The 27847-nt window shown below is 44.3% G+C and overlaps 3 protein-coding genes across 6 annotated transcripts; all 3 read right to left on the bottom strand.

Moving 5' to 3' along the window:
- Positions 1-1572: 1572 nt before the first annotated feature.
- Positions 1573-8275, bottom strand: LOC114674955 (G antigen 10-like). 2 transcript variants are annotated; one of them, XM_028842213.2, is made up of 5 exons: positions 8163-8275; positions 7040-7128; positions 6412-6565; positions 3563-3688; positions 1573-1686 (listed from the first exon to the last, which is right to left on the bottom strand). In XM_028842213.2, exons 2-4 carry the CDS (start codon positions 7118-7120, stop codon positions 3564-3566), a joined length of 360 nt encoding a protein of 119 aa, XP_028698046.1. In that variant the 5' UTR covers positions 7121-7128; positions 8163-8275; the 3' UTR covers positions 1573-1686; position 3563. The 2 variants fall into 2 exon arrangements, with proteins under 2 accessions (XP_028698046.1, XP_028698047.1); XM_028842214.2 differs by having other exon boundaries at positions 6442-6565.
- Positions 8276-10491: 2216 nt separating this feature from the next.
- LOC114674954 (G antigen 10-like) lies at positions 10492-16702 on the bottom strand. Of its 2 annotated transcripts, none has more exons than XM_028842212.2 (5): positions 16591-16702; positions 15468-15556; positions 14870-14993; positions 12483-12608; positions 10492-10605 (listed from the first exon to the last, which is right to left on the bottom strand). In XM_028842212.2, exons 2-4 carry the CDS (start codon positions 15546-15548, stop codon positions 12484-12486), a joined length of 330 nt encoding a protein of 109 aa, XP_028698045.1. In that variant the 5' UTR covers positions 15549-15556; positions 16591-16702; the 3' UTR covers positions 10492-10605; position 12483. The 2 variants fall into 2 exon arrangements, with proteins under 2 accessions (XP_028698045.1, XP_028698044.1); XM_028842211.2 differs by having other exon boundaries at positions 14840-14993; positions 16591-16632.
- Positions 16703-18915: 2213 nt separating this feature from the next.
- On the bottom strand, positions 18916-25640 carry LOC114669843 (G antigen 10-like). 2 transcript variants are annotated; one of them, XM_028842210.2, is made up of 5 exons: positions 25517-25640; positions 24394-24482; positions 23796-23919; positions 20917-21042; positions 18916-19029 (listed from the first exon to the last, which is right to left on the bottom strand). In XM_028842210.2, the coding sequence occupies exons 2-4, from the start codon at positions 24472-24474 to the stop codon at positions 20918-20920; spliced, it is 330 nt and encodes a 109-aa protein (XP_028698043.1). In that variant the 5' UTR covers positions 24475-24482; positions 25517-25640; the 3' UTR covers positions 18916-19029; position 20917. The 2 variants fall into 2 exon arrangements, with proteins under 2 accessions (XP_028698043.1, XP_028698042.1); XM_028842209.2 differs by having other exon boundaries at positions 23766-23919; positions 25517-25628.
- Positions 25641-27847: the final 2207 nt, after the last annotated feature.

The raw sequence follows: 27847 nt of genomic DNA, 5'->3' as shown, positions 1-27847 counted from the left end.
GCAGAAACTGCAGGGTTCCCAACACCCAAAGCAACATATGCTTTCAACATAATTATGCTTTCGTGGACTTATACACTGGTAAGTCAAGGATAGTTGTCTTTAAATCAACAGAATGATAAATTTCATCATGCAAGTCTTTGTCCACCTGCACAAAGGTACAGATAAGTTTAGTCTTTATATAGATAAGACCCCTATATAAGAAAAACATAATCAGGCCAAGTCTCACGCCTGTAATCCTAGTATTTTGGGAGGCTGTGCTGGCCAGAACACCTGGGCTCAGGACTTCCATCGAGACCAGCCTGAGCAACATCAGAAAATCTCATCACTACAAAAAACAAAGAATAAGCCGTTAAAAAATTACCTGGGCGTGGTGGCATGTACCTAGACTCACAGCTACTCAGGAGGCTGAGGTGGGAGGATCGCTTCAGCCCAGGAGGTCAAGGCTGCAGTGAGCTTTGATAACACCACTGCACCCCAGCGTGGATGACAGAGTGAGACCCTGTCTCAAGTTTTTAAAATTGAACATAAAAACATCCAATTTTATCAATCGAATTCACTATATTAACAGATGAATGGGAAAAAATGCTGTGGTCATCGAAATAGATGCATTGTTTGATGAAACTCAACATAGATTCAAATGAATACGCTCAGCATATTTAGAACAGAATGGAATGACTTACTCTGAAGAAGTCCGTCTACAAAAAAAGGACAGTAAATAAGACGGTGAAATGTTGAAAGTTTTCCGTTTCTCATCAGGGATAAGACAAGGATGTCCACTATCACCATGGTAACAGGTGAGTCTGCGCAATGCAATAAAATCAGTAAAGGAAATAAAACTCTTTACAATGGCAGCAACAGGCCTGGCGCAGAGGCCCACACCTGTAATCCCAGCACTGTGGGAGGCAAGGCGGGTGCATCACTTGCACTCAGGAGTCCACGAACAGCACGGGAAACATGGCAAAACCCCGTCTCTACAAACAATACAAAAGGAAAAAGAAAAATAAATGGCAGAAACAAAATTGCTCTTATTGAAGGATGGTATGTTTCTGTATGTTGAAGACTGAAAATGATCTAGAAATAAACTTTTAGAATTCATAAGCATATTTCACAAGGCTGCTGGATAGAAATCCAATATATAAGAATTATCTCTCCGCCAGGCGCGGTGGCTCACGCCTCTAATCCCAGCACTTTGGGAGGCCGAGGCGGGTGAATCACGAGGTCAGGAATTCAAGAGCACCCTGGCCAAGACGGTGAAACCCCATCTCTACTAAAAATACAAAACTTAGCCGGGAGTGCTGGTCGGCGCCTGTAATCCCAGCTACTTGGGAGGCTGAGGCAGAGAATTGCTTGAATCTCTGCAATTCAAGCAGTGAGCAGAGATCGCACCACTGCACTCCAGCCTGGGTGACACAGCAAGACTCCGTCGCCAAAGAGAAAAATGAAAGAAAGAAAAAAGAATGATGTGTCCACATACCAGCTCAAACAGTTGGAATATAACATTTCAAAGAATGATACATGTCTCACAGCATCAAAAAGCTAGAAATAAAGTTCACAAAAGATGCGCAAGACTTCTTTGCAGAGGGCTGTAAAGCTTTATTGGGAGAATTGTAATGAACAAATTTCCAATATAGGAGCAGCCTGCATCACTTCAGCGTGTCTTCTTTTAACACTGTCATTGCTTTTCACCTGTAACAGAAACATAACAATTGGGAACATGACGTAGCAACAGATTATTTAAATGACCCTAAAGGCATACAAAACACACTACAGTTTGGGTTTTATGAAATGGACTAGAAACACAACACTAAGGGTGATCTTGTGTCTTACATCCGATTAAACCTCTCTATACACTTTGAGGACAGACCTGCAGAATTTAAAGGTAATGTCTTCCCTAAACATCCAGTGCTTCCTTTCAATTCAGAAGCACTTACAATTCACAGTCAGCAATTTGGAAAACACATGTGCAAAACATACTTCAGTTGATTAGTCAGGAAGTACTAAAGTCATGGTCTTTCAAATTTAAATCTGATCAATCCATGTCTCTAAAGCTGAAACTTACATGTAACATTTGATATAGGGAGAGATGATTATATCGTATATGTGTCGACAGTCTTATTAGAAATGCTGGCGCATGAAGACTGACACTGCGGCAGGGAGCATGCATAGCACAGGCATCTTACTCACACCCATGCTGAGCATCACTGACCTACATGCCACAGAGGATAGGAACTAACCGGTCTCTCGCCAGTTGATAATTTCATCACTCAAGGTTTCGGTGAGGAAAGATTTTAAAAGCAATTGTTCATTAAAAGCCAGAGAATCCCAGCCTGGGCAACATAGTGAGACCTCATCTCGACAAAAAAAAATTTTTTTTTAATTTAACAGAAAAAAAAAAAAAAACAACTTAGGCACGGTGGCTTTCAGCCACTCAGGAGGCTGAGGTGGGAGGACTGCTTTAGCCAGGGAGCCAGAGGTTGCAGTGAGCTGAAATCACACCACTGTACTCCAGCCTGGGTGACAGACTGAGACTCTGTCTCAAACAAACAAAGAGGAGGGAGAATTCACAATTTGACAAGATACTACGATAGGTATTCAGCTCTCCACACGGAAAAACTAAGATGAAGCAGAGTGACCGCTCACTTTCTTAGTAGCAATGAAATCTCAATTTAGAGATTTTCAGATGACTCAGGCCAGGGTTTCATGATTTGGGATCAACACATCATGCGAAGCAGATGATCTCTGTATCCCATGCATTCTATACAACAGGATCAGAGTATGAAAGAACCAGAAGGGAAAATGGTTTTAAAATCTCTGACTTCAACTCACTATTTTCATAAGAACCAAAGACAGGTTTAGAAGTGAAAGGACTCACTCAGCATCTCGCCAAGGCTGTAAGAGCTGGTATTAGAACCCGCATCAGTGCTTCGGCATTTTTCACACCAAGTGATGGGTGTTACAAATGTGTTATGTATTTGTTAAAAGCAGATCTTTACAAAAGCATCTGAAAATTATGAGCTATTGGTTCAAGGATTTAGACTCAAATCTTCATTCAACATGGCTTTGACTCAGTTTGTTTCTATATCTGACAGCCTATCAGTCGGGTGCTGGGGCCTGAACTACGTTTCAAATAACCTTTCTATATAAGAACTCTAGTATTACAGAGGCAGTACTGTTACTTCTCTGCTATTAAAAATATAATGCTGGGTCGGGCTCCATGGCTCTCGCCTGTAATCCCGGAAATTTCAAAGGCGAGGCACGTGGATAACCCGAGGCCAGGAGTTCGGGACCAACCTGTGCAACGGAACAAAACCCCATCAATACTAAACATACAAAAATTAGCTGGGAACGGTGGAGCACGTCTGTACGCCTGGCTACTCGGGAGGCACACGCAGGAGAATGACTTGAACCCGGGAGGCTGAAGTTCCAGTGACCGAGGTGGGACCACTGCACTCCAGCTTGGTCGACAGAGCGAGACTCTGTCTCAAAAAATAACTATTATTATTATTATACAATACTGTGGAAACAGACACTCTACGATCTGCATGTCTAATGGATTGCCTACCTTATTCAGGCCTTTTCACCTCCTCTGGATTTGGCAGGCTCATCTCCTGGACATCAGGACCATCTTCACGCTCATAATCGGGCGTCGGGCGAACCTCTTCCTGGCTCTCAGCTTCAGGCTCTGGCCCTTGAAAATAAAAAATACATATCAATTTAAGCAGTAAAATATAAAATGTCAATAAGAAAATAATACTCATGCTCTCTGAGTTATTATATCAAAGCTTTAGCTACTGTAATAATAGATGTGTTGACAAGAATCCCAGGAACATTATTTCAGGAGTCTGTTAGCAGAAAACAGGAAAACAAGGTGTTCCAAATATTACCCTCTTCCTTTCCGAAGACTGCCCTCAGACAACGTTGTGGCCTCCTTTGCTCTTCTCTGTTATTCTACTTCTGATTGTCCTTACCTCATCAAATGACTCAAGGCTGAAATCCTGTCTCTCACAGCACTTACACTCCTAGCACTCAGACTCTCCTATGGCCTGAGTAGCCACCAATCAACGCTGAGTCGAAAAAAGGTCTTTAAAAAATACACGAAAAAGCCCAAACTGCAGAACATTCTGCAAACCAACTGGTCTATCCTCTTCAAAAATGTCTGTATCATGAATGACAAAGAAAAATTAAGGAAACATTCTAGATTAAAGGAAACTAAAAACACCTGAAAAGCACAGGTAAGACGTGATCCTGAACCGGACTCTGGATCAGAAAAAGAAATCCTATCAATAACATTATCTGGGCCGGGAGTGGGGTCTCACGCCTGCAATCCAAACACTTTGGGATGCTAAGGTGGGCAGATCAGGTGAGGTCAGAAGTTCAAGACAGCAGTGGCCGGCGCCCGTAGGCCCAGCTACACGGCAGGCTGAGGCGTGAGATTCCCTAGAACCTGGGAGGTGTAGGTTGCAGTGAGCCAAGATCGCACTACTGCACTCCAACCTGGGCAACAGAGGGAGACTCCGTCTCAACAAAGAATAACGAAAGGAAGAAAGAAGTTGTCTGGGGAGCTGGCAAAATTTGAGTATGCACTGTGTATTAAATGACTGCATTTTCTCATTGTTAAATTTCCTGATTTTGATCTTTCTGCAGTGATGATCCAAGAAATGACTTTTCTTTGTGCTGACGATATACACACCCTCGAGTACATAGGGGAAAGGACCATGATACCTGAAACTTTATCTAAACAAGTCAGCATTGATAACAGTAAACATATATCCGCGTGTGGGTGTGTGTGAGTGTGTGGGCAGCCGGGTTAGAGAGGGAGGGAAGAGATATAAAACCTACGGAGAGAAAGCTATTAAAAATTGGTGAATCTAGGTGAAAAGTATATGAGTTCGTTGTACTATTCTTGCAAATTTTCTATAAATGTTATGTCTTGAATATAGACACAGTAAAAATTTTAAAGAATATATGACAACTACACTGAAGTTTAGGAAGAGAGGAGGTTTTCTTTCAATTGTGGTAAAAAAATACACATATCCTCAAACTTACCGTCTTTTTTTAAGTGGTACAGTTCACTAAGGAGTTATGTCTGCAACATTACCAGCCACTAGGCACAAACTTTGAATCTGTGTTTTCCTATACCATGAAACCTTTATTTATTTACTTGTTTGTTTGTTTGTTTATTACTGATGAGATCTCGCTATGTTTCCCAGGCAGGGCTTGAACGCCAGGGCTCAAGCGATCCTCTCACCTCAGCCTCCTAAGTAGCTGGGACTATGAGTGCACGGCGTTCAGCCCAGCTTGAGACCTTTCTCCTAAATGACAATCTGAGGATAAACCACAGGACATGCATAATGCTTATATTCAGCCATAGAGTACCAAGAGCAGTGTGCATCACCTAAGAAATCTGAAGTCTACAACATGGATAGGATTTCAGTTACAATTACAATGTCAATTTCTGAAGGAATGATTAGCTGAATGGATTTGAGGACTATGGAAAATCTTACAGTCATGACACCCATTACCTACTGGGATAAACAGAAACTTAACTTTCTTCAAACAAAGTTATATTTAGGTCCGAAGGTCCCAAATGTAATATTCCATAAATGAACCCCGTGAAGAACAAAGCACCAAATATAACATTGTTTGTGAATCACACAAAATATACTGTCCCGCACTGAGAATAAGGGAGTGGGTGGACAGCAGGTAATGGGCATTGTTATCAGTCATATTCTAGAAACTTTTAACAATGAATCCCTGGAATAATCCATGACCTCAGTTACATAAATGTTTCCTTTCAAAACATTTTATCTCGGAGAAATGATTTCCATCTCATGTTAATCCCAGGATAACTCCTTTTCTGCTTTTCCAACCATAAAAGGATTTAATCACCTCCTAAAAGCCACTTAGAAAATCACTAAACCAGCTACCTGTATGGCAGTATCCTCGTATATCCGGCTTTTATCAAACGTACCATAAAAATATCAATCTAAGGAAACGGTGGCCAACATTCAGTGACTCGGTTTTTGGAGCTGCTCCTGCTCCTCTGAACTGGGTCTCTTCTTGGGCCAGTACTAAGCTACCTTACAGAAAAGCATTTGCGTTTTAAGCATTTTCAGCAAAATCTTTCCTTCTTTATAGCAACATAGATGATAGGAAGACACAAACCTTGGAACAAAGTACAAATTGTGTATTCACCAGTCAATCCCGGCACCTCTATTCTCTCATTCATAAGGTCGAGAAATTTTATCACAGTGAGGGATTTGCCTAAGCTAAGCTGCAAACTACATAGCCTCCTGGCTTTTCCAGTCAATTTCAGGCATTCTTTCCACTGATTTCTTTCCTCCTGTTCCTGCTATGTGACAATGCATAACACACACACACATGCACACGCACACACTCAGACACACACACCAGCGGGCATTCTTCTTCCCTTTCCATCACCTTGACCTGCAGATGCTCCCTCATCCTCTCCCTCCTGAGCAGGTGCAGGATCCTGACTTTGAGTTGCTGGTTCCCCTTCTTCAGGTTTTGGTGGTTCCACTTCTTCATCACTGAACTGCTCGGGCTGGGGAATATGTGTGGGTGTGCAAATAAAGAAAAAAAAACAAGTTTTGCTATTGATACAAAATTTTACATATATACACAGAATACATAGCTATTTCTGATCATAACTAAGCCTAAAGACATTTTTCCAACTCTATTCTCTATGGCCAAGAACGTTACTCTACCCACAGGGAGGTTACTGTGAGAAAAGTGACGCACAAGGACTTTGGAAGCTATTATACTCTGTGTTGGAATACATGTGTACGATCTGTCATTAACAAACAAAGCATGAGAAAGAAGTCATGGGCAAGAGCTGAAGAACACGAGAGGAAAAACGAAAAATCCTCCAGAATCAACGTTTCCTTCATGAGACGCCATAATCATGTTTTATCAGCAGGAAAGACGTTTCTCAGCATTTCCATACTAATGCAACAACACTATCGCAAAAATTCATTTCTGCTAATAGAAAACATCGAATTAATATTTAAGCGCTCACCAGCATAGGCCCAATCACTTCAGGAGGATCTACATAGCGTCTTGGTCTACGCCGGTAGGTCGATCTTCCTCGCCAACTCATATTTCACACTGAAAACAGACAACCGTGATTGGGAACATGCGCTCCAGAGGGCTGCTATATTCGATCTCTTCCATGGATCAATGTTAACTTGTCGTTTTAATTTTGAAAATACTCTCAAAATAAGTCCCAGAGTGAAGCATACGTGTGTACGTTTTCTAAGTGCCTACAAAGCCAATTATGCTGGCCAAGCTGGCAGAGCAGTCATCTTAAGGCGTGTGGCAAGAGGCAGAGGACATTTTTTTCTAAATTTCTTTTGGACGCGGGGTCTCGCTGTGTTGCTCAGGCTGGAGTGCAGGGGCGCAATCACAGCTCACTGCAGCCTCGACCTCCTGCTCAAGGGATCCTCCCGCCTCTGTGTCCCGAGTAACTCAGACTATAGGCGAGCACCACTGTGCCCCGCAGATAGAGGTCATTTCTGATGAGGTTTAGTTTCACAAGCGGACTCCCCACGAAAACACTAGTGAATCACAATTCCCGTGATGGCTGCTTTGGGCAACTCCCGCTTCCTAGAGCCATTCACCCCCTTTCACATTAAGTTTGGTTGCACCGCACTGCCTCGCCCACTCCTTCCCACTTTTCCCGGACCTTCCATGGCGGACGTGAGACCTTGCAGTGCTTCTCACTCAGGCGCTCCACACTCCACACCGCTGGGGGGCGCTCACCAGGCCGTAGCCTTCCCAGGTACCAGGTTCCTTCTTTACCGACTGCCTCACCCCCACCGGGCACCCCATTCGGGATCTGCCCTGTGTCGTCGGGGGTTCTCGGCACCTCGGGACTTCCATCCCCCAAACAGCACTCACCCCATCATCACCTGAGCCCCTGACCGCCTTCCCTCTGCGGACCACCTTCCTCCCTGTCCAGGCCCCCTCACGACCACAAAGTCGATGGTCGCCTGGTAGCCTGAGAAGAGAAGGAGGACGACCTCGAGGTCCTTCTCCCTCAGAGGCCACAGACCAGGAAGCGGGATCCACCGGACCCACCCGAGGCCCTCTTCACCCTCACTCACACTTCAGCCCCCGTTATGACTGGCCTGCAGACCTACCAGACGAATCTCAGTAGGGGAAAAAGACTCCGGACGGCAAGAACGAGACCGCACAGCCTCACAGCTCCCTGGCGTTCTTCACGTGGGCTAACGGGCTGGGCGGAAGACGCCCAGTGAACATGCGCACTGAGAAGGGAGCCCAGAGAGCATGCGCGGCTGTGGGCCTGGGCGGGCTGCCGTTCCCAACCCCATGCCCCAAACCCCCGATTCCCATCCACACTGAGGATAATGGAATCCAACCTCCCTTTGCTGTTTCCTATGCTTCTGGGACTCGAATACCTCAAGTAGTGCTCCCCTCAAAACTCACTCGATTTTCAACTGAACCGACCCCGACACACACACACACACACACACAAACCCAGGGTCCTCTCTTGCCCTGGCCCCACCATGGGGACAAGAACCACGGTGACTGCCTGGAAAGACAGGTAGACCACCTGCAAAAACAGCAATAGCAACCTACCCCACAAGGAAATTGTTCAATGTGAACAAGTCACACAAAGAGACTGAAAGAAAAATGAATACAATCTCTAGGACCTGTAAAGAAATACTAAAACGGTATCTATCCTTTTTAGAATCAGAATCACAGAAGGAGAAGTGACAGTATTAGGGAAACGGGACAGCCAGAGTGGCACCATGTGAAAATCAACTCCATCTTGAAACTAGCAAGATACATAGTCCTACCAGTCACAACCCATGGTCCTAAGATGTTTGGAGTTGAGAAAACAGACGAAAGGTACCTCCAAGGACATGCTCCCACAGCAGCGGAAACTGCAGGGTTCCCAACACCCAACAATATATGCTTTCAACATAATTATGCTCTCATGGACTTACACACTGGTAAGTCAAGGATAGTTGTCTTTAAATCAACAGAGTGATAAATTTCATCATGCAAGTCTTTGCCCACCTGCACAAAGGTACAGGTAAGTTTAGTCTTTATATAGATAAGACCCCTATATAAGAAAAACCTGATCAGGCCAAGTCTCACGCCTGTAATCCTAGTATTTTGGGAGGCTGTGCTGGCCAGAACACCTGAGCTGAGGACTTCCATCGAGAGCAGCCTGAGCAACATCAGAAAATCTCAAAACTACAAAAAACAAAGAAAAAGCCATCAAAAAATTACCTGGGCATGGTGGCATGTACCTAGACTCACAGCTACTCAGGAGGCTGAGGTGGGAGGATCGCTTCAGCCCAGGAGGTCAAGGCTGCAGTGAGCTCTGATAACACCACTGCACCCCAGCCTGGATGACAGAGTGAGACCCTGTCTCAAGTTTTAAAAATTGAGCATAAAAACATCCAATTTTATCAATCGAATTCACTATATTAACAGATGAATGGGAAAAAATGCTGTGGTCGAAATAGATGCACTGTTTGATGAAACTCAACATAGATTCAAATGAATACGCTCAGCATATTTAGAACAGAATGGAATGACTTACTCTGAAGAAGTCCGTCTACAAAAAAAGGACAGTAAATATGACAGTGAAATGTTGAAAGTTTTCCGTTTCTCATCAGGGATAAGACAAGGATGTCCACTATCACCATGGAACAGGTGGGTCTGCGCAATGCCATAAAATCAGAAAAGGAAATAAAAGTCTTTACAACGGCAGCAACAGTCCTGGTGCGGAGGCCCATGCCTGTAATCCAGCACTGTGGGAGGCAAGGCGGGTGCATCACTTGCACTCAGGAGTCCAAGAACAGCACGGGAAACATGGCAAAACCCCGTCTCACCAAATAATACAAAAGGACAAAGAAAAATAAATGGCAGAAATAAAATTGCTCTTATTGAAGGATGATATGTTTCTGTATGTTGAAGACTGAAAATGATCTAGAAATAAACTTTTAGAGTTCATAAGCATATTTCACAAGGCTGCTGGATAGAAAACCAATATATAAGAATTATGTCTCCGCCGGGCATGGTGGCTCACGCTTGTAATCCCAACACTTTGGAAGGCCGAGGCGGGTGAATCACGAGGTCAGGAATTCAAGAGCACCCTAGCCAAGATGGTGAAACCCCATCTCTACTAAAAATACAAAACTTAGCCGGGAGTGCTGGTGGGCGCCTGTAATCCCAGCTACTTGGGAGGCTGAGGCAGAGAATTGCTTGAATCCGGGAGGCAGGGGTGGCAGTGAGCAGAGATCGCGCCACTGCACTCCAGCCTGGGTGACACAGCGAGACTCCGTCGCCAAAGGGAAAAATGAAAGAAAGAAAAAAGAATGATGTGTCTACATACCAGCTCAAACAGTTGGAATATAACATTTCAAAGAATGATACATGTCTCACAGCATCAAAAAGCTAGAAATAAAGTTCACAAAAGATGCGCAAGACTTCTTTGCAGAGGGCTGTAAAGCTTTATTGGGAGAATTGTAATGAACAAATTTCCAACATAGGAGCAGCCTGCATCATTTCAGCGTGTCTTCTTTTAACACTGTCATTGCTTTTCACCTGTAACAGAAACATAACAATTAGCAAGGTGACTTAGCAACAGATTATTTAAATGACCCTAAAGGCACACAAAACACACTACAGTTTGGATTTTGTTAAATGGACTAGAAACAAAACCCAAAGGGTGATCCTGTGTCTTACATCCAATTAAACCTCAATACACTTTGAGGACGGACCTGTAGAATTTAAAGGTAATTTCTTCCCTAAACATCCAGTGCTTCCTTTCAATTCAAAAGCACTTACAATTCACAGTCAGGAATTTGGAAAACACAAGTGTAAAACATACTTCAGTTGATTAGTCAGGAAGTCCTAAAGTCATGGTCTTTCAACTTTAAATCTGATCAATCCATGTCTCTAAAGCTGAAACTTACATGTAACATTTGATATGGTGAGAGATGATTATATCACATATGTGTCAACAGTCTTATTAGAAATACTGCCTCATGAAGACTGACAGTGTGGCAGGGAGCGTGCATAGCACAGGCATCTTACTCACACCCATGCTGAGCATCACTGACCTACATGCCACAGAGGACAGGAACTAACCGGGCTCTCGCCAGTTGATAATTTCATCACTCAAGGTTTCCATGAGGAAAGATTTTAAAAGCAATTGTTCATTAAAAGCCAGAGAATCCCAGCCTGGGCAACATAGTGAGACCTCATCTCGACAAAAAAAAATTTTTTTTAAATTTAACAGAAAAAAAAAAAAAAAAAAAAAACTTAGGCACGGTGGCTTTCAGCCACTCAGGAGGCTGAGGTGGGAGGACTGCTTTAGCCAGGGAGCCAGAGGTTGCAGTGAGCTGAAATCACACCACTGTACTCCAGCCTGGGTGACAGACTGAGACTCTGTCTCAAACAAACAAAGAGGAGGGAGAATTCACAATTTGACAAGATACTACGATAGGTATTCAGCTCTCCACACGGAAAAACTAAGATGAAGCAGAGTGACCGCACACTTTCTAAGTAGCAATGAAATCTCAATTTAGAGATTTTCAGATGACTCAGGCCAGGGTTTCATGATTTGGGATCAACACATCATGCGAAGCAGATGATCTCTGTATCCCATGCATTCTATACAACAGGATCAGAGTATGAAAGAACCAGAAGGGAAAATGGTTTTAAAATCTCTGACTTCAACTCACTATTTTCATAAGAACCAAAGACAGGTTTAGAAGTGAAAGGACTCACTCAACATCTCGCCAAGGCTGTAAGAGCTGGTATTAGAACCCGCATCAGTGCTTCGGCATTTTTCACACCAAGTGATGGGTGTTACAAATGTGTTATGTATTTGTTAAAAGCAGATCTTTACAAAAGCATCTCAAAATTATGAGCTATTGGTTCAAGGATTTAGACTCAAATCTTCATTCAACATGGCTTTGACTCAGTTTGTTTCTATATCTGACAGCCTATCAGTCGGGTGCTGGGGCCTGAACTACGTTTCAAATAACCTTTCTATATAAGAACTCTAGTATTACAGAGGCAGTACTGTTACTTCTCTGCTATTAAAAATATAATGCTGGGTCGGGCTCCGTGGCTCTCGCCTGTAATCCCGGAAATTTCAAAGGCGAGGCACGTGGATAACCCGAGGCCAGGAGTTCGGGACCAACCTGTGCAACGGAACAAACCCCATCAATACTAAACATACAAAAATTAGCTGGGAACGGTGGAGCACGTCTGTACGCCTGGCTACTCGGGAGGCACACGCAGGAGAATGACTTGAACCCGGGAGGCTGAAGTTCCAGTGACCGAGGTGGGACCACTGCACTCCAGCTTGGTCGACAGAGCGAGACTCTGTCTCAAAAAATAACTATTATTATTATTATACAATACTGTAGAAACAGACACCCTACGATCTGCATGTCTAATGGATTGCCTACCTTATTCAGGCCTTTTCACCTCCTCTGGATTTGGCAGGCTCATCTCCTGGACATCAGGACCATCTTCACGCTCATAATCGGGCGTCGGGCGAACCTCTTCCTGGCTCTCAGCTTCAGGCTCTGGCCCTTAAAAATAAAAAATACATATCAATTTAAGCAGTAAAACATAAAATATCAATGAGAAAATAATACTCATGCTCTCTGAGTTATTATATCAAAGCTTTAGCTACTGTAATAATAGATGTGTTGACAAGAATCCCAGGAACATTATTTCAGGAGTCTGTTAGCAGAAAACAGGAAAACAAGGTGTTCCAAATATTACCCTCTTCCTTTCCGAAGACTGCCCTCAGACAACGTTGTGGCCTCCTTTGCTCTTCTCTGTTATTCTACTTCTGATTGTCCTTACCTCATCAAATGACTCAAGGCTGAAATCCTGTCTCTCACAGCACTTACACTCCTAGCACTCAGACTCTCCTATGGCCTGAGTAGCCACCAATCAACGCTGAGTCGAACAAAGGTCTTTAAAAAATACACGAAAAAGCCCAAACTGCAGAACATTCTGCAAACCAACTGGTCTATCCTCTTCAAAAATGTCTGTATCATGAATGACAAAGAAAAATTAAGGAAACATTCTAGATTAAAGGAAACTAAAAACACCTGAAAAGCACAGGTAAGACGTGATCCTGAACCGGACTCTGGATCAGAAAAAGAAATCCTATCAATAACATTATCTGGGCCGGGAGTGGGGTCTCACGCCTGCAATCCAAACACTTTGGGATGCTAAGGTGGGCAGATCAGGTGAGGTCAGAAGTTCAAGACAGCAGTGGCCGGCGCCCGTAGGCCCAGCTACACGGCAGGCTGAGGCGTGAGATTCCCTAGAACCTGGGAGGTGTAGGTTGCAGTGAGCCAAGATCGCACTACTGCACTCCAACCTGGGCAACAGAGGGAGACTCCGTCTCAACAAAGAATAACGAAAGGAAGAAAGAAGTTGTCTGGGGAGCTGGCAAAATTTGAGTATGCACTGCGTATTAAATGACTGCATTTTCTCATTGTTAAATTTCCTGATTTTGATCTTTCTGCAGTGATGATCCAAGAAATGACTTTTCTTTGTGCTGACAATATACACACTGATGAGATCTCGCTATGTTTCCCAGGCTGGGCTTGAACGCCAGGGCTCAAGCGATCCTCTCACCTCAGCCTCCCAAGTAGCTGGGACTATGAGTGCACGGCGTTCAGCCCAGCTTGAGACCTTTCTCCTAAATGACAATCTGAGGATAAACCACAGGACATGCATAATGCTTATATTCAGCCATAGAGTACCAAGAGCACTGTGCATCACCTAAGAAATCTGAAGTCTACAACATGGATAGGATTTCAGTTACAATTACAATGTCAATTTCTGAAGGACTGATTAGCTGAACGGATTTGAGGGCTATGGAAAATCTTACAGTCATGACACCCATTACCTACTGGGATAAACAGAAACTTAACTTTCTTCAAACAAAGTTATATTTAGGTCCGAAGGTCCCAAATGTAATATTCCATAAATGAACCCCGTGAAGAACAAATCACCAAATATAACATTGTTTGTGAATCACACAAAATATACTGTCCCACACTGAGAATAAGGGAGTGGGTGGACAGCAAGTAATGGGAATTGTTATCAGTCATATTCTAGAAACTTTTAACAATGAATCCCTGGAATAATCCATGACCTCAGTTACATAAATGTTTCCTTTCAAAACATTTTATCTCGGAGAAATTATTTCCACCTCATGTTAATCCCAGGATAACTCCTTTTCTGCTTTTCCAACCATAAAAGGATTTAATCACCTCCTAAAAGCCACTTAGAAAATCACTAAACCAGCTACCTGTATGGCAGTATTCTCGTTTATCCAGCTTTTATCAAACGTACCATATAAAAATATCAGTCAAAGGAAACGGTGGCCAACATTCAGTGACTCGGTTTTTGGAGCTGCTCCTGCTCCTCTGAACTGGGTCTCTTCTTGGGCCAGTACTAAGCTACCTTACAGAAAAGCATTTGCGTTTTAAGCATTTTCAGCAAAATCTTTCCTTCTTTATAGCAACATAGATGATGGGAAGACACAAACCTTGGAACAAAGTACAAATTGTGTATTCACCAGTCAATCCCGGTACCTCTATTCTCTCATTCATAAGGTCGAGAAATTTTATCACAGTGAGGGATTTGCCTAAGCTAAGCTGCAAACTACATAGCCTCCTGGCTTTTCCAGTCAATTTCAGGCATTCTTTCCACTGATTTCTTTCCTCCTGTTCCTGCTATGTGACAATGCATAACACACACACACATGCACACGCACACACTCAGACACACACACCAGCGGGCATTCTTCTTCCCTTTCCATCACCTTGACCTGCAGATGCTCCCTCATCCTCTCCCTCCTGAGCAGGTGCAGGATCCTGACTTTGAGTTGCTGGTTCCCCTTCTTCAGGTTTTGGTGGTTCCACTTCTTCATCACTGAACTGCTCGGGCTGGGGAATATGTGTGGGTGTGCAAATAAAGAAAAAAAAACAAGTTTTGCTATTGATACAAAATTTTACATATATACACAGAATACATAGCTATTTCTGATCATAACTAAGCCTAAAGACATTTTTCCAACTCTATTCTCTATGGCCAAGAACGTTACTCTACCCACAGGGAGGTTACTGTGAGAAAAGTGACGCACAAGGACTTTGGAAGCTATTATACTCTGTGTTGGAATACATGTGTACGATCTGTCATTAACAAACAAAGCATGAGAAAGAAGTCATGGGCAAGAGCTGAAGAACACGAGAGGAAAAACGAAAAATCCTCCAGAATCAACGTTTCCTTCATGAGACGCCATAATCATGTTTTATCAGCAGGAAAGACGTTTCTCAGCATTTCCATACTAATGCAACAACACTATCGCAAAAATTCATTTCTGCTAATAGAAAACATCGAATTAATATTTAAGCGCTCACCAGCATAGGCCCAATCACTTCAGGAGGATCTACATAGCGTCTTGGTCTACGCCGGTAGGTCGATCTTCCTCGCCAACTCATATTTCACACTGAAAACAGACAACCGTGATTGGGAACATGCGCTCCAGAGGGCTGCTATATTCGATCTCTTCCATGGATCAATGTTAACTTGTCGTTTTAATTTTGAAAATACTCTCAAAATAAGTCCCAGAGTGAAGCATACGTGTGTACGTTTTCTAAGTGCCTACAAAGCCAATTATGCTGGCCAAGCTGGCAGAGCAGTCATCTTAAGGCGTGTGGCAAGAGGCAGAGGACATTTTTTTCTAAATTTCTTTTGGACGCGGGGTCTCGCTGTGTTGCTCAGGCTGGAGTGCAGGGGCGCAATCACAGCTCACTGCAGCCTCGACCTCCTGCTCAAGGGATCCTCCCGCCTCTGTGTCCCGAGTAACTCAGACTATAGGCGAGCACCACTGTGCCCCGCAGATAGAGGTCATTTCTGATGAGGTTTAGTTTCACAAGCGGACTCCCCACGAAAACACTAGTGAATCACAATTCCCGTGATGGCTGCTTTGGGCAACTCCCGCTTCCTAGAGCCATTCACCCCCTTTCACATTAAGTTTGGTTGCACCGCACTGCCTCGCCCACTCCTTCCCACTTTTCCCGGACCTTCCATGGCGGACGTGAGACCTTGCAGTGCTTCTCACTCAGGCGCTCCACACTCCACACCGCTGGGGGGCGCTCACCAGGCCGTAGCCTTCCCAGGTACCAGGTTCCTTCTTTACCGACTGCCTCACCCCCACCGGGCACCCCATTCGGGATCTGCCCTGTGTCGTCGGGGGTTCTCGGCACCTCGGGACTTCCATCCCCCAAACAGCACTCACCCCATCATCACCTGAGCCCCTGACCGCCTTCCCTCTGCGGACCACCTTCCTCCCTGTCCACGCCCCCTCACGACCACAAAGTCGATGGTCGCCTGGTAGCCTGAGAAGAGAAGGAGGACGACCTCGAGGTCCTTCTCCCTCAGAGGCCACAGACCAGGAAGCGGGATCCACCGGACCCACCCGAGGCCCTCTTCACCCTCACTCACACTTCAGCCCCCGTTATGACTGGCCTGCAGACCTACCAGACGAATCTCAGTAGGGGAAAAAGACTCCGGACGGCAAGAATGAGACCGCACAGCCTCACAGCTCCCTGGCGTTCTTCACGTGGGCTAACGGGCTGGGCGGAAGACGCCCAGTGAACATGCGCACTGAGAAGGGAGCCCAGAGAGCATGCGCGGCTGTGGGCCTGGGCGGGCTGCCGTTCCCAACCCCATGCCCCAAACCCCCGATTCCCATCCACACTGAGGATAATGGAATCCAACCTCCCTTTGCTGTTTCCTATGCTTCTGGGACTCGAATACCTCAAGTAGTGCTCCCCTCAAAACTCACTCGATTTTCAACTGAACCGACCCCGACACACACACACACACACAAACCCAGGGTCCTCTCTTGCCCTGGCCCCACCATGGGGACAAGAACCACGGTGACTGCCTGGAAAGACAGGTAGACCACCTGCAAAAACAGCAATAGCAACCTACCCCACAAGGAAATTGTTCAATGTGAACAAGTCACACAAAGAGACTGAAAGAAAAATGAATACAATCTCTAGGACCTGTAAAGAAATACTAAAACGGTATCTATCCTTTTTAGAATCAGAATCACAGAAGGAGAAGTGACAGTATTAGGGAAACGGGACAGCCAGAGTGGCACCATGTGAAAATCAACTCCATCTTGAAACTAGCAAGATACATAGTCCTACCAGTCACAACCCATGGTCCTAAGATGTTTGGAGTTGAGAAAACAGACGAAAGGTACCTCCAAGGACATGCTCCCACAGCAGCGGAAACTGCAGGGTTCCCAACACCCAACAATATATGCTTTCAACATAATTATGCTCTCATGGACTTACACACTGGTAAGTCAAGGATAGTTGTCTTTAAATCAACAGAGTGATAAATTTCATCATGCAAGTCTTTGCCCACCTGCACAAAGGTACAGGTAAGTTTAGTCTTTATATAGATAAGACCCCTATATAAGAAAAACCTGATCAGGCCAAGTCTCACGCCTGTAATCCTAGTATTTTGGGAGGCTGTGCTGGCCAGAACACCTGAGCTGAGGACTTCCATCGAGAGCAGCCTGAGCAACATCAGAAAATTTCAAAACTACAAAAAACAAAGAAAAAGCCATCAAAAAATTACCTGGGCATGGTGGCATGTACCTAGACTCACAGCTACTCAGGAGGCTGAGGTGGGAGGATCGCTTCAGCCCAGGAGGTCAAGGCTGCAGTGAGCTCTGATAACACCACTGCACCCCAGCCTGGATGACAGAGTGAGACCCTGTCTCAAGTTTTAAAAATTGAGCATAAAAACATCCAATTTTATCAATCGAATTCACTATATTAACAGATGAATGGGAAAAAATGCTGTGGTCGAAATAGATGCACTGTTTGATGAAACTCAACATAGATTCAAATGAATACGCTCAGCATATTTAGAACAGAATGGAATGACTTACTCTGAAGAAGTCCGTCTACAAAAAAAGGACAGTAAATATGACAGTGAAATGTTGAAAGTTTTCCGTTTCTCATCAGGGATAAGACAAGGATGTCCACTATCACCATGGAACAGGTGGGTCTGCGCAATGCCATAAAATCAGAAAAGGAAATAAAAGTCTTTACAACGGCAGCAACAGTCCTGGTGCGGAGGCCCATGCCTGTAATCCAGCACTGTGGGAGGCAAGGCGGGTGCATCACTTGCACTCAGGAGTCCAAGAACAGCACGGGAAACATGGCAAAACCCCGTCTCACCAAATAATACAAAAGGACAAAGAAAAATAAATGGCAGAAATAAAATTGCTCTTATTGAAGGATGATATGTTTCTGTATGTTGAAGACTGAAAATGATCTAGAAATAAACTTTTAGAGTTCATAAGCATATTTCACAAGGCTGCTGGATAGAAAACCAATATATAAGAATTATGTCTCCGCCGGGCATGGTGGCTCACGCTTGTAATCCCAACACTTTGGAAGGCCGAGGCGGGTGAATCACGAGGTCAGGAATTCAAGAGCACCCTAGCCAAGATGGTGAAACCCCATCTCTACTAAAAATACAAAACTTAGCCGGGAGTGCTGGTGGGCGCCTGTAATCCCAGCTACTTGGGAGGCTGAGGCAGAGAATTGCTTGAATCCGGGAGGCGGGGGTGGCAGTGAGCAGAGATCGCGCCACTGCACTCCAGCCTGGGTGACACAGCGAGACTCTGTCGCCAAAGGGAAAAATGAAAGAAAGAAAAAAGAATGATGTGTCTACATACCAGCTCAAACAGTTGGAATATAACATTTCAAAGAATGATACATGTCTCACAGCATCAAAAAGCTAGAAATAAAGTTCACAAAAGATGCGCAAGACTTCTTTGCAGAGGGCTGTAAAGCTTTATTGGGAGAATTGTAATGAACAAATTTCCAACATAGGAGCAGCCTGCATCATTTCAGCGTGTCTTCTTTTAACACTGTCATTGCTTTTCACCTGTAACAGAAACATAACAATTAGCAAGGTGACTTAGCAACAGATTATTTAAATGACCCTAAAGGCATACAAAACACACTACAGTTTGGATTTTGTTAAATGGACTAGAAACAAAACCCAAAGGGTGATCCTGTGTCTTACATCCAATTAAACCTCAATACACTTTGAGGACGGACCTGTAGAATTTAAAGGTAATTTCTTCCCTAAACATCCAGTGCTTCCTTTCAATTCAAAAGCACTTACAATTCACAGTCAGGAATTTGGAAAACACAAGTGTAAAACATACTTCAGTTGATTAGTCAGGAAGTCCTAAAGTCATGGTCTTTCAACTTTAAATCTGATCAATCCATGTCTCTAAAGCTGAAACTTACATGTAACATTTGATATGGTGAGAGATGATTATATCACATATGTGTCAACAGTCTTATTAGAAATACTGGCTCATGAAGACTGACAGTGTGGCAGGGAGCGTGCATAGCACAGGCATCTTACTCACACCCATGCTGAGCATCACTGACCTACATGCCACAGAGGATAGGAACTAACCGGGCTCTCGCCAGTTGATAATTTCATCACTCAAGGTTTCCGTGAGGAAAGATTTTAAAAGCAATTGTTCATTAAAAGCCAGAGAATCCCAGCCTGGGCAACATAGTGAGACCTCATCTCGACCAAAAAAAAATTTTTTTTAATTTAACAGAAAAAAAAAAAAAAAACAACTTAGGCACGGTGGCTTGTGCATATACTTTCAGCCACTCAGGAGGCTGAGGTGGGAGGACTGCTTTAGCCAGGGAGCCAGAGGTTGCAGTGAGCTGAAATCACACCACTGTACTCCAGCCTGGGTGACAGACTGAGACTCTGTCTCAAACAAACAAAGAGGAGGGAGAATTCACAATTTGACAAGATACTACGATAGGTATTCAGCTCTCCACACGGAAAAACTAGGATGAAGCAGAGTGACCGCTCACTTTCTAAGTAGCAATGAAATCTCAATTTAGAGATTTTCAGATGACTCAGGCCAGGGTTTCATGATTTGGGATCAACACATCATTGGAAGCAGATGATCTCTGTATCCCATGCATTCTATACAACAGGATCAGAGTATGAAAGAACCAGAAGGGAAAATGGTTTTAAAATCTCTGACTTCAACTCACTATTTTCATAAGAACCAAAGACAGGTTTAGAAGTGAAAGGACTCACTCAGCATCTCGCCAAGGCTGTAAGAGCTGGTATTAGAACCCGCATCAGTGCTTCGGCATTTTTCACACCAAGTGATGGGTGTTACAAATGTGTTATGTATTTGTTAAAAGCAGATCTTTACAAAAGCATCTGAAAATTATGAGCTATTGGTTCAAGGATTTAGACTCAAATCTTCATTCAACATGGCTTTGACTCAGTTTGTTTCTATATCTGACAGCCTATCAGTCGGGTGCTGGGGCCTGAACTACGTTTCAAATAACCTTTCTATATAAGAACTCTAGTATTACAGAGGCAGTACTGTTACCTCTCTGCTATTAAAAATATAATGCTGGGTCGGGCTCCGTGGCTCTCGCCTGTAATCCCGGAAATTTCAAAGGCGAGGCACGTGGATAACCCGAGGCCAGGAGTTCGGGACCAACCTGTGCAACGGAACAAAACCCCATCAATACTAAACATACAAAAATTAGCTGGGAACGGTGGAGCACGTCTGTACGCCTGGCTACTCGGGAGGCACACGCAGGAGAATGACTTGAACCCGGGAGGCTGAAGTTCCAGTGACCGAGGTGGGACCACTGCACTCCAGCTTGGTCGACAGAGCGAGACTCTGTCTCAAAAAATAACTATTATTATTATTATACAATACTGTGGAAACAGACACTCTACGATCTGCATGTCTAATGGATTGCCTACCTTATTCAGGCCTTTTCACCTCCTCTGGATTTGGCAGGCTCATCTCCTGGACATCAGGACCATCTTCACGCTCATAATCGGGCGTCGGGCGAACCTCTTCCTGGCTCTCAGCTTCAGGCTCTGGCCCTTAAAAATAAAAAATACATATCAATTTAAGCAGTAAAATATAAAATGTCAATAAGAAAATAATACTCATGCTCTCTGAGTTATTATATCAAAGCTTTAGCTACTGTAATAATAGATGTGTTGACAAGAATCCCAGGAACATTATTTCAGGAGTCTGTTAGCAGAAAACAGGAAAACAAGGTGTTCCAAATATTACCCTCTTCCTTTCCGAAGACTGCCCTCAGACAACGTTGTGGCCTCCTTTGCTCTTCTCTGTTATTCTACTTCTGATTGTCCTTACCTCATCAAATGACTCAAGGCTGAAATCCTGTCTCTCACAGCACTTACACTCCCAGCACTCAGACTCTCCTATGGCCTGAGTAGCCACCAATCAACGCTGAGTCGAAAAAAGGTCTTTAAAAAATACACGAAAAAGCCCAAACTGCAGAACATTCTGCAAACCAACTGGTCTATCCTCTTCAAAAATGTCTGTATCATGAATGACAAAGAAAAATTAAGGAAACATTCTAGATTAAAGGAAACTAAAAACACCTGAAAAGCACAGGTAAGACGTGATCCTGAACCGGACTCTGGATCAGAAAAAGAAATCCTATCAATAACATTATCTGGGCCGGGAGTGGGGTCTCACGCCTGCAATCCAAACACTTTGGGATGCTAAGGTGGGCAGATCAGGTGAGGTCAGAAGTTCAAGACAGCAGTGGCCGGCGCCCGTAGGCCCAGCTACACGGCAGGCTGAGGCGTGAGATTCCCTAGAACCTGGGAGGTGTAGGTTGCAGTGAGCCAAGATCGCACTACTGCACTCCAACCTGGGCAACAGAGGGAGACTCCGTCTCAACAAAGAATAACGAAAGGAAGAAAGAAGTTGTCTGGGGAGCTGGCAAAATTTGAGTATGCACTGCGTATTAAATGACTGCATTTTCTCATTGTTAAATTTCCTGATTTTGATCTTTCTGCAGTGATGATCCAAGAAATGACTTTTCTTTGTGCTGACGATATACACACCCTCGAGTACATAGGGGAAAGGACCATGATACCTGAAACTTTATCTAAACAAGTCAGCATTGATAACAGTAAACATATATCCGCGTGTGGGTGTGTGTGAGTGTGTGGGCAGCCGGGTTAGAGAGGGAGGGAAGAGATATAAAACCTACGGAGAGAAAGCTATTAAAAATTGGTGAATCTAGGTGAAAAGTATATGAGTTCGTTGTACTATTCTTGCAAATTTTCTATAAATGTTATGTCTTGAATATAGACACAGTAAAAATTTTAAAGAATATATGACAACTACACTGAAGTTTAGGAAGAGAGGAGGTTTTCTTTCAATTGTGGTAAAAAAATACACATATCCTCAAACTTACCGTCTTTTTTTAAGTGGTACAGTTCACTAAGGAGTTATGTCTGCAACATTACCAGCCACTAGGCACAAACTTTGAATCTGTGTTTTCCTATACCATGAAACCTTTATTTATTTACTTGTTTGTTTGTTTGTTTATTACTGATGAGATCTCGCTATGTTTCCCAGGCAGGGCTTGAACGCCAGGGCTCAAGCGATCCTCTCACCTCAGCCTCCTAAGTAGCTGGGACTATGAGTGCACGGCGTTCAGCCCAGCTTGAGACCTTTCTCCTAAATGACAATCTGAGGATAAACCACAGGACATGCATAATGCTTATATTCAGCCATAGAGTACCAAGAGCAGTGTGCATCACCTAAGAAATCTGAAGTCTACAACATGGATAGGATTTCAGTTACAATTACAATGTCAATTTCTGAAGGAATGATTAGCTGAATGGATTTGAGGACTATGGAAAATCTTACAGTCATGACACCCATTACCTACTGGGATAAACAGAAACTTAACTTTCTTCAAACAAAGTTATATTTAGGTCCGAAGGTCCCAAATGTAATATTCCATAAATGAACCCCGTGAAGAACAAAGCACCAAATATAACATTGTTTGTGAATCACACAAAATATACTGTCCCGCACTGAGAATAAGGGAGTGGGTGGACAGCAGGTAATGGGCATTGTTATCAGTCATATTCTAGAAACTTTTAACAATGAATCCCTGGAATAATCCATGACCTCAGTTACATAAATGTTTCCTTTCAAAACATTTTATCTCGGAGAAATGATTTCCATCTCATGTTAATCCCAGGATAACTCCTTTTCTGCTTTTCCAACCATAAAAGGATTTAATCACCTCCTAAAAGCCACTTAGAAAATCACTAAACCAGCTACCTGTATGGCAGTATCCTCGTATATCCGGCTTTTATCAAACGTACCATAAAAATATCAATCTAAGGAAACGGTGGCCAACATTCAGTGACTCGGTTTTTGGAGCTGCTCCTGCTCCTCTGAACTGGGTCTCTTCTTGGGCCAGTACTAAGCTACCTTACAGAAAAGCATTTGCGTTTTAAGCATTTTCAGCAAAATCTTTCCTTCTTTATAGCAACATAGATGATAGGAAGACACAAACCTTGGAACAAAGTACAAATTGTGTATTCACCAGTCAATCCCGGCACCTCTATTCTCTCATTCATAAGGTCGAGAAATTTTATCACAGTGAGGGATTTGCCTAAGCTAAGCTGCAAACTACATAGCCTCCTGGCTTTTCCAGTCAATTTCAGGCATTCTTTCCACTGATTTCTTTCCTCCTGTTCCTGCTATGTGACAATGCATAACACACACACACATGCACACGCACACACTCAGACACACACACCAGCGGGCATTCTTCTTCCCTTTCCATCACCTTGACCTGCAGATGCTCCCTCATCCTCTCCCTCCTGAGCAGGTGCAGGATCCTGACTTTGAGTTGCTGGTTCCCCTTCTTCAGGTTTTGGTGGTTCCACTTCTTCATCACTGAACTGCTCGGGCTGGGGAATATGTGTGGGTGTGCAAATAAAGAAAAAAAAACAAGTTTTGCTATTGATACAAAATTTTACATATATACACAGAATACATAGCTATTTCTGATCATAACTAAGCCTAAAGACATTTTTCCAACTCTATTCTCTATGGCCAAGAACGTTACTCTACCCACAGGGAGGTTACTGTGAGAAAAGTGACGCACAAGGACTTTGGAAGCTATTATACTCTGTGTTGGAATACATGTGTACGATCTGTCATTAACAAACAAAGCATGAGAAAGAAGTCATGGGCAAGAGCTGAAGAACACGAGAGGAAAAACGAAAAATCCTCCAGAATCAACGTTTCCTTCATGAGACGCCATAATCATGTTTTATCAGCAGGAAAGACGTTTCTCAGCATTTCCATACTAATGCAACAACACTATCGCAAAAATTCATTTCTGCTAATAGAAAACATCGAATTAATATTTAAGCGCTCACCAGCATAGGCCCAATCACTTCAGGAGGATCTACATAGCGTCTTGGTCTACGCCGGTAGGTCGATCTTCCTCGCCAACTCATATTTCACACTGAAAACAGACAACCGTGATTGGGAACATGCGCTCCAGAGGGCTGCTATATTCGATCTCTTCCATGGATCAATGTTAACTTGTCGTTTTAATTTTGAAAATACTCTCAAAATAAGTCCCAGAGTGAAGCATACGTGTGTACGTTTTCTAAGTGCCTACAAAGCCAATTATGCTGGCCAAGCTGGCAGAGCAGTCATCTTAAGGCGTGTGGCAAGAGGCAGAGGACATTTTTTTCTAAATTTCTTTTGGACGCGGGGTCTCGCTGTGTTGCTCAGGCTGGAGTGCAGGGGCGCAATCACAGCTCACTGCAGCCTCGACCTCCTGCTCAAGGGATCCTCCCGCCTCTGTGTCCCGAGTAACTCAGACTATAGGCGAGCACCACTGTGCCCCGCAGATAGAGGTCATTTCTGATGAGGTTTAGTTTCACAAGCGGACTCCCCACGAAAACACTAGTGAATCACAATTCCCGTGATGGCTGCTTTGGGCAACTCCCGCTTCCTAGAGCCATTCACCCCCTTTCACATTAAGTTTGGTTGCACCGCACTGCCTCGCCCACTCCTTCCCACTTTTCCCGGACCTTCCATGGCGGACGTGAGACCTTGCAGTGCTTCTCACTCAGGCGCTCCACACTCCACACCGCTGGGGGGCGCTCACCAGGCCGTAGCCTTCCCAGGTACCAGGTTCCTTCTTTACCGACTGCCTCACCCCCACCGGGCACCCCATTCGGGATCTGCCCTGTGTCGTCGGGGGTTCTCGGCACCTCGGGACTTCCATCCCCCAAACAGCACTCACCCCATCATCACCTGAGCCCCTGACCGCCTTCCCTCTGCGGACCACCTTCCTCCCTGTCCAGGCCCCCTCACGACCACAAAGTCGATGGTCGCCTGGTAGCCTGAGAAGAGAAGGAGGACGACCTCGAGGTCCTTCTCCCTCAGAGGCCACAGACCAGGAAGCGGGATCCACCGGACCCACCCGAGGCCCTCTTCACCCTCACTCACACTTCAGCCCCCGTTATGACTGGCCTGCAGACCTACCAGACGAATCTCAGTAGGGGAAAAAGACTCCGGACGGCAAGAACGAGACCGCACAGCCTCACAGCTCCCTGGCGTTCTTCACGTGGGCTAACGGGCTGGGCGGAAGACGCCCAGTGAACATGCGCACTGAGAAGGGAGCCCAGAGAGCATGCGCGGCTGTGGGCCTGGGCGGGCTGCCGTTCCCAACCCCATGCCCCAAACCCCCGATTCCCATCCACACTGAGGATAATGGAATCCAACCTCCCTTTGCTGTTTCCTATGCTTCTGGGACTCGAATACCTCAAGTAGTGCTCCCCTCAAAACTCACTCGATTTTCAACTGAACCGACCCCGACACACACACACACACACACACACAAACCCAGGGTCCTCTCTTGCCCTGGCCCCACCATGGGGACAAGAACCACGGTGACTGCCTGGAAAGACAGGTAGACCACCTGCAAAAACAGCAATAGCAACCTACCCCACAAGGAAATTGTTCAATGTGAACAAGTCACACAAAGAGACTGAAAGAAAAATGAATACAATCTCTAGGACCTGTAAAGAAATACTAAAACGGTATCTATCCTTTTTAGAATCAGAATCACAGAAGGAGAAGTGACAGTATTAGGGAAACGGGACAGCCAGAGTGGCACCATGTGAAAATCAACTCCATCTTGAAACTAGCAAGATACATAGTCCTACCAGTCACAACCCATGGTCCTAAGATGTTTGGAGTTGAGAAAACAGACGAAAGGTACCTCCAAGGACATGCTCCCACAGCAGCGGAAACTGCAGGGTTCCCAACACCCAACAATATATGCTTTCAACATAATTATGCTCTCATGGACTTACACACTGGTAAGTCAAGGATAGTTGTCTTTAAATCAACAGAATGATAAATTTCATCATGCAAGTCTTTGCCCACCTGCACAAAGGTACAGGTAAGTTTAGTCTTTATATAGATAAGACCCCTATATAAGAAAAACCTGATCAGGCCAAGTCTCACGCCTGTAATCCTAGTATTTTGGGAGGCTGTGCTGGCCAGAACACCTGAGCTGAGGACTTCCATCGAGAGCAGCCTGAGCAACATCAGAAAATCTCAAAACTACAAAAAACAAAGAAAAAGCCATCAAAAAATTACCTGGGCATGGTGGCATGTACCTAGACTCACAGCTACTCAGGAGGCTGAGGTGGGAGGATCGCTTCAGCCCAGGAGGTCAAGGCTGCAGTGAGCTCTGATAACACCACTGCACCCCAGCCTGGATGACAGAGTGAGACCCTGTCTCAAGTTTTAAAAATTGAGCATAAAAACATCCAATTTTATCAATCGAATTCACTATATTAACAGATGAATGGGAAAAAATGCTGTGGTCGAAATAGATGCACTGTTTGATGAAACTCAACATAGATTCAAATGAATACGCTCAGCATATTTAGAACAGAATGGAATGACTTACTCTGAAGAAGTCCGTCTACAAAAAAAGGACAGTAAATATGACAGTGAAATGTTGAAAGTTTTCCGTTTCTCATCAGGGATAAGACAAGGATGTCCACTATCACCATGGAACAGGTGGGTCTGCGCAATGCCATAAAATCAGAAAAGGAAATAAAAGTCTTTACAACGGCAGCAACAGTCCTGGTGCGGAGGCCCATGCCTGTAATCCAGCACTGTGGGAGGCAAGGCGGGTGCATCACTTGCACTCAGGAGTCCAAGAACAGCACGGGAAACATGGCAAAACCCCGTCTCACCAAATAATACAAAAGGACAAAGAAAAATAAATGGCAGAAATAAAATTGCTCTTATTGAAGGATGATATGTTTCTGTATGTTGAAGACTGAAAATGATCTAGAAATAAACTTTTAGAGTTCATAAGCATATTTCACAAGGCTGCTGGATAGAAAACCAATATATAAGAATTATGTCTCCGCCGGGCATGGTGGCTCACGCTTGTAATCCCAACACTTTGGAAGGCCGAGGCGGGTGAATCACGAGGTCAGGAATTCAAGAGCACCCTAGCCAAGATGGTGAAACCCCATCTCTACTAAAAATACAAAACTTAGCCGGGAGTGCTGGTGGGCGCCTGTAATCCCAGCTACTTGGGAGGCTGAGGCAGAGAATTGCTTGAATCCGGGAGGCAGGGGTGGCAGTGAGCAGAGATCGCGCCACTGCACTCCAGCCTGGGTGACACAGCGAGACTCTGTCGCCAAAGGGAAAAATGAAAGAAAGAAAAAAGAATGATGTGTCTACATACCAGCTCAAACAGTTGGAATATAACATTTCAAAGAATGATACATGTCTCACAGCATCAAAAAGCTAGAAATAAAGTTCACAAAAGATGCGCAAGACTTC

This window comes from Macaca mulatta, chromosome X (assembly GCF_049350105.2).
Source record: "Macaca mulatta isolate MMU2019108-1 chromosome X, T2T-MMU8v2.0, whole genome shotgun sequence".
NCBI classification, from domain to species: Eukaryota; Metazoa; Chordata; class Mammalia; order Primates; family Cercopithecidae; genus Macaca; species Macaca mulatta.
The sequence above is the reverse complement of the archived record's forward strand: the minus strand, read 5'-3'. Positions and strand labels throughout refer to the sequence as shown.

Bases quoted from the DNA above. Each gene is read 5' to 3' on its own strand.
- LOC114674955 (XM_028842213.2), bottom strand. From the start codon at position 7,120: ATGAGTTGGCGAGGAAGATCGACCTACCGGCGTAGACCAAGACGCTAT. The intron at 6,566-7,039 runs GTGAGCGCTTAA...CATATTCCCCAG, and splicing joins AAGTGATTGGGCCTATGCTG to CCCGAGCAGTTCAGTGATGA. The intron at 3,689-6,411 runs GTGTGTGTGTCT...TTTATTTTCAAG, and splicing joins GGGAAGAAGAATGCCCGCTG to GGCCAGAGCCTGAAGCTGAG.
- LOC114674954 (XM_028842211.2), bottom strand. From the start codon at position 15,548: ATGAGTTGGCGAGGAAGATCGACCTACCGGCGTAGACCAAGACGCTAT. The intron at 14,994-15,467 runs GTGAGCGCTTAA...CATATTCCCCAG, and splicing joins AAGTGATTGGGCCTATGCTG to CCCGAGCAGTTCAGTGATGA. The intron at 12,609-14,839 runs GTGTGTGTGTCT...TTTATTTTTAAG, and splicing joins GGGAAGAAGAATGCCCGCTG to GGCCAGAGCCTGAAGCTGAG.
- LOC114669843 (XM_028842209.2), bottom strand. From the start codon at position 24,474: ATGAGTTGGCGAGGAAGATCGACCTACCGGCGTAGACCAAGACGCTAT. The intron at 23,920-24,393 runs GTGAGCGCTTAA...CATATTCCCCAG, and splicing joins AAGTGATTGGGCCTATGCTG to CCCGAGCAGTTCAGTGATGA. The intron at 21,043-23,765 runs GTGTGTGTGTCT...TTTATTTTTAAG, and splicing joins GGGAAGAAGAATGCCCGCTG to GGCCAGAGCCTGAAGCTGAG.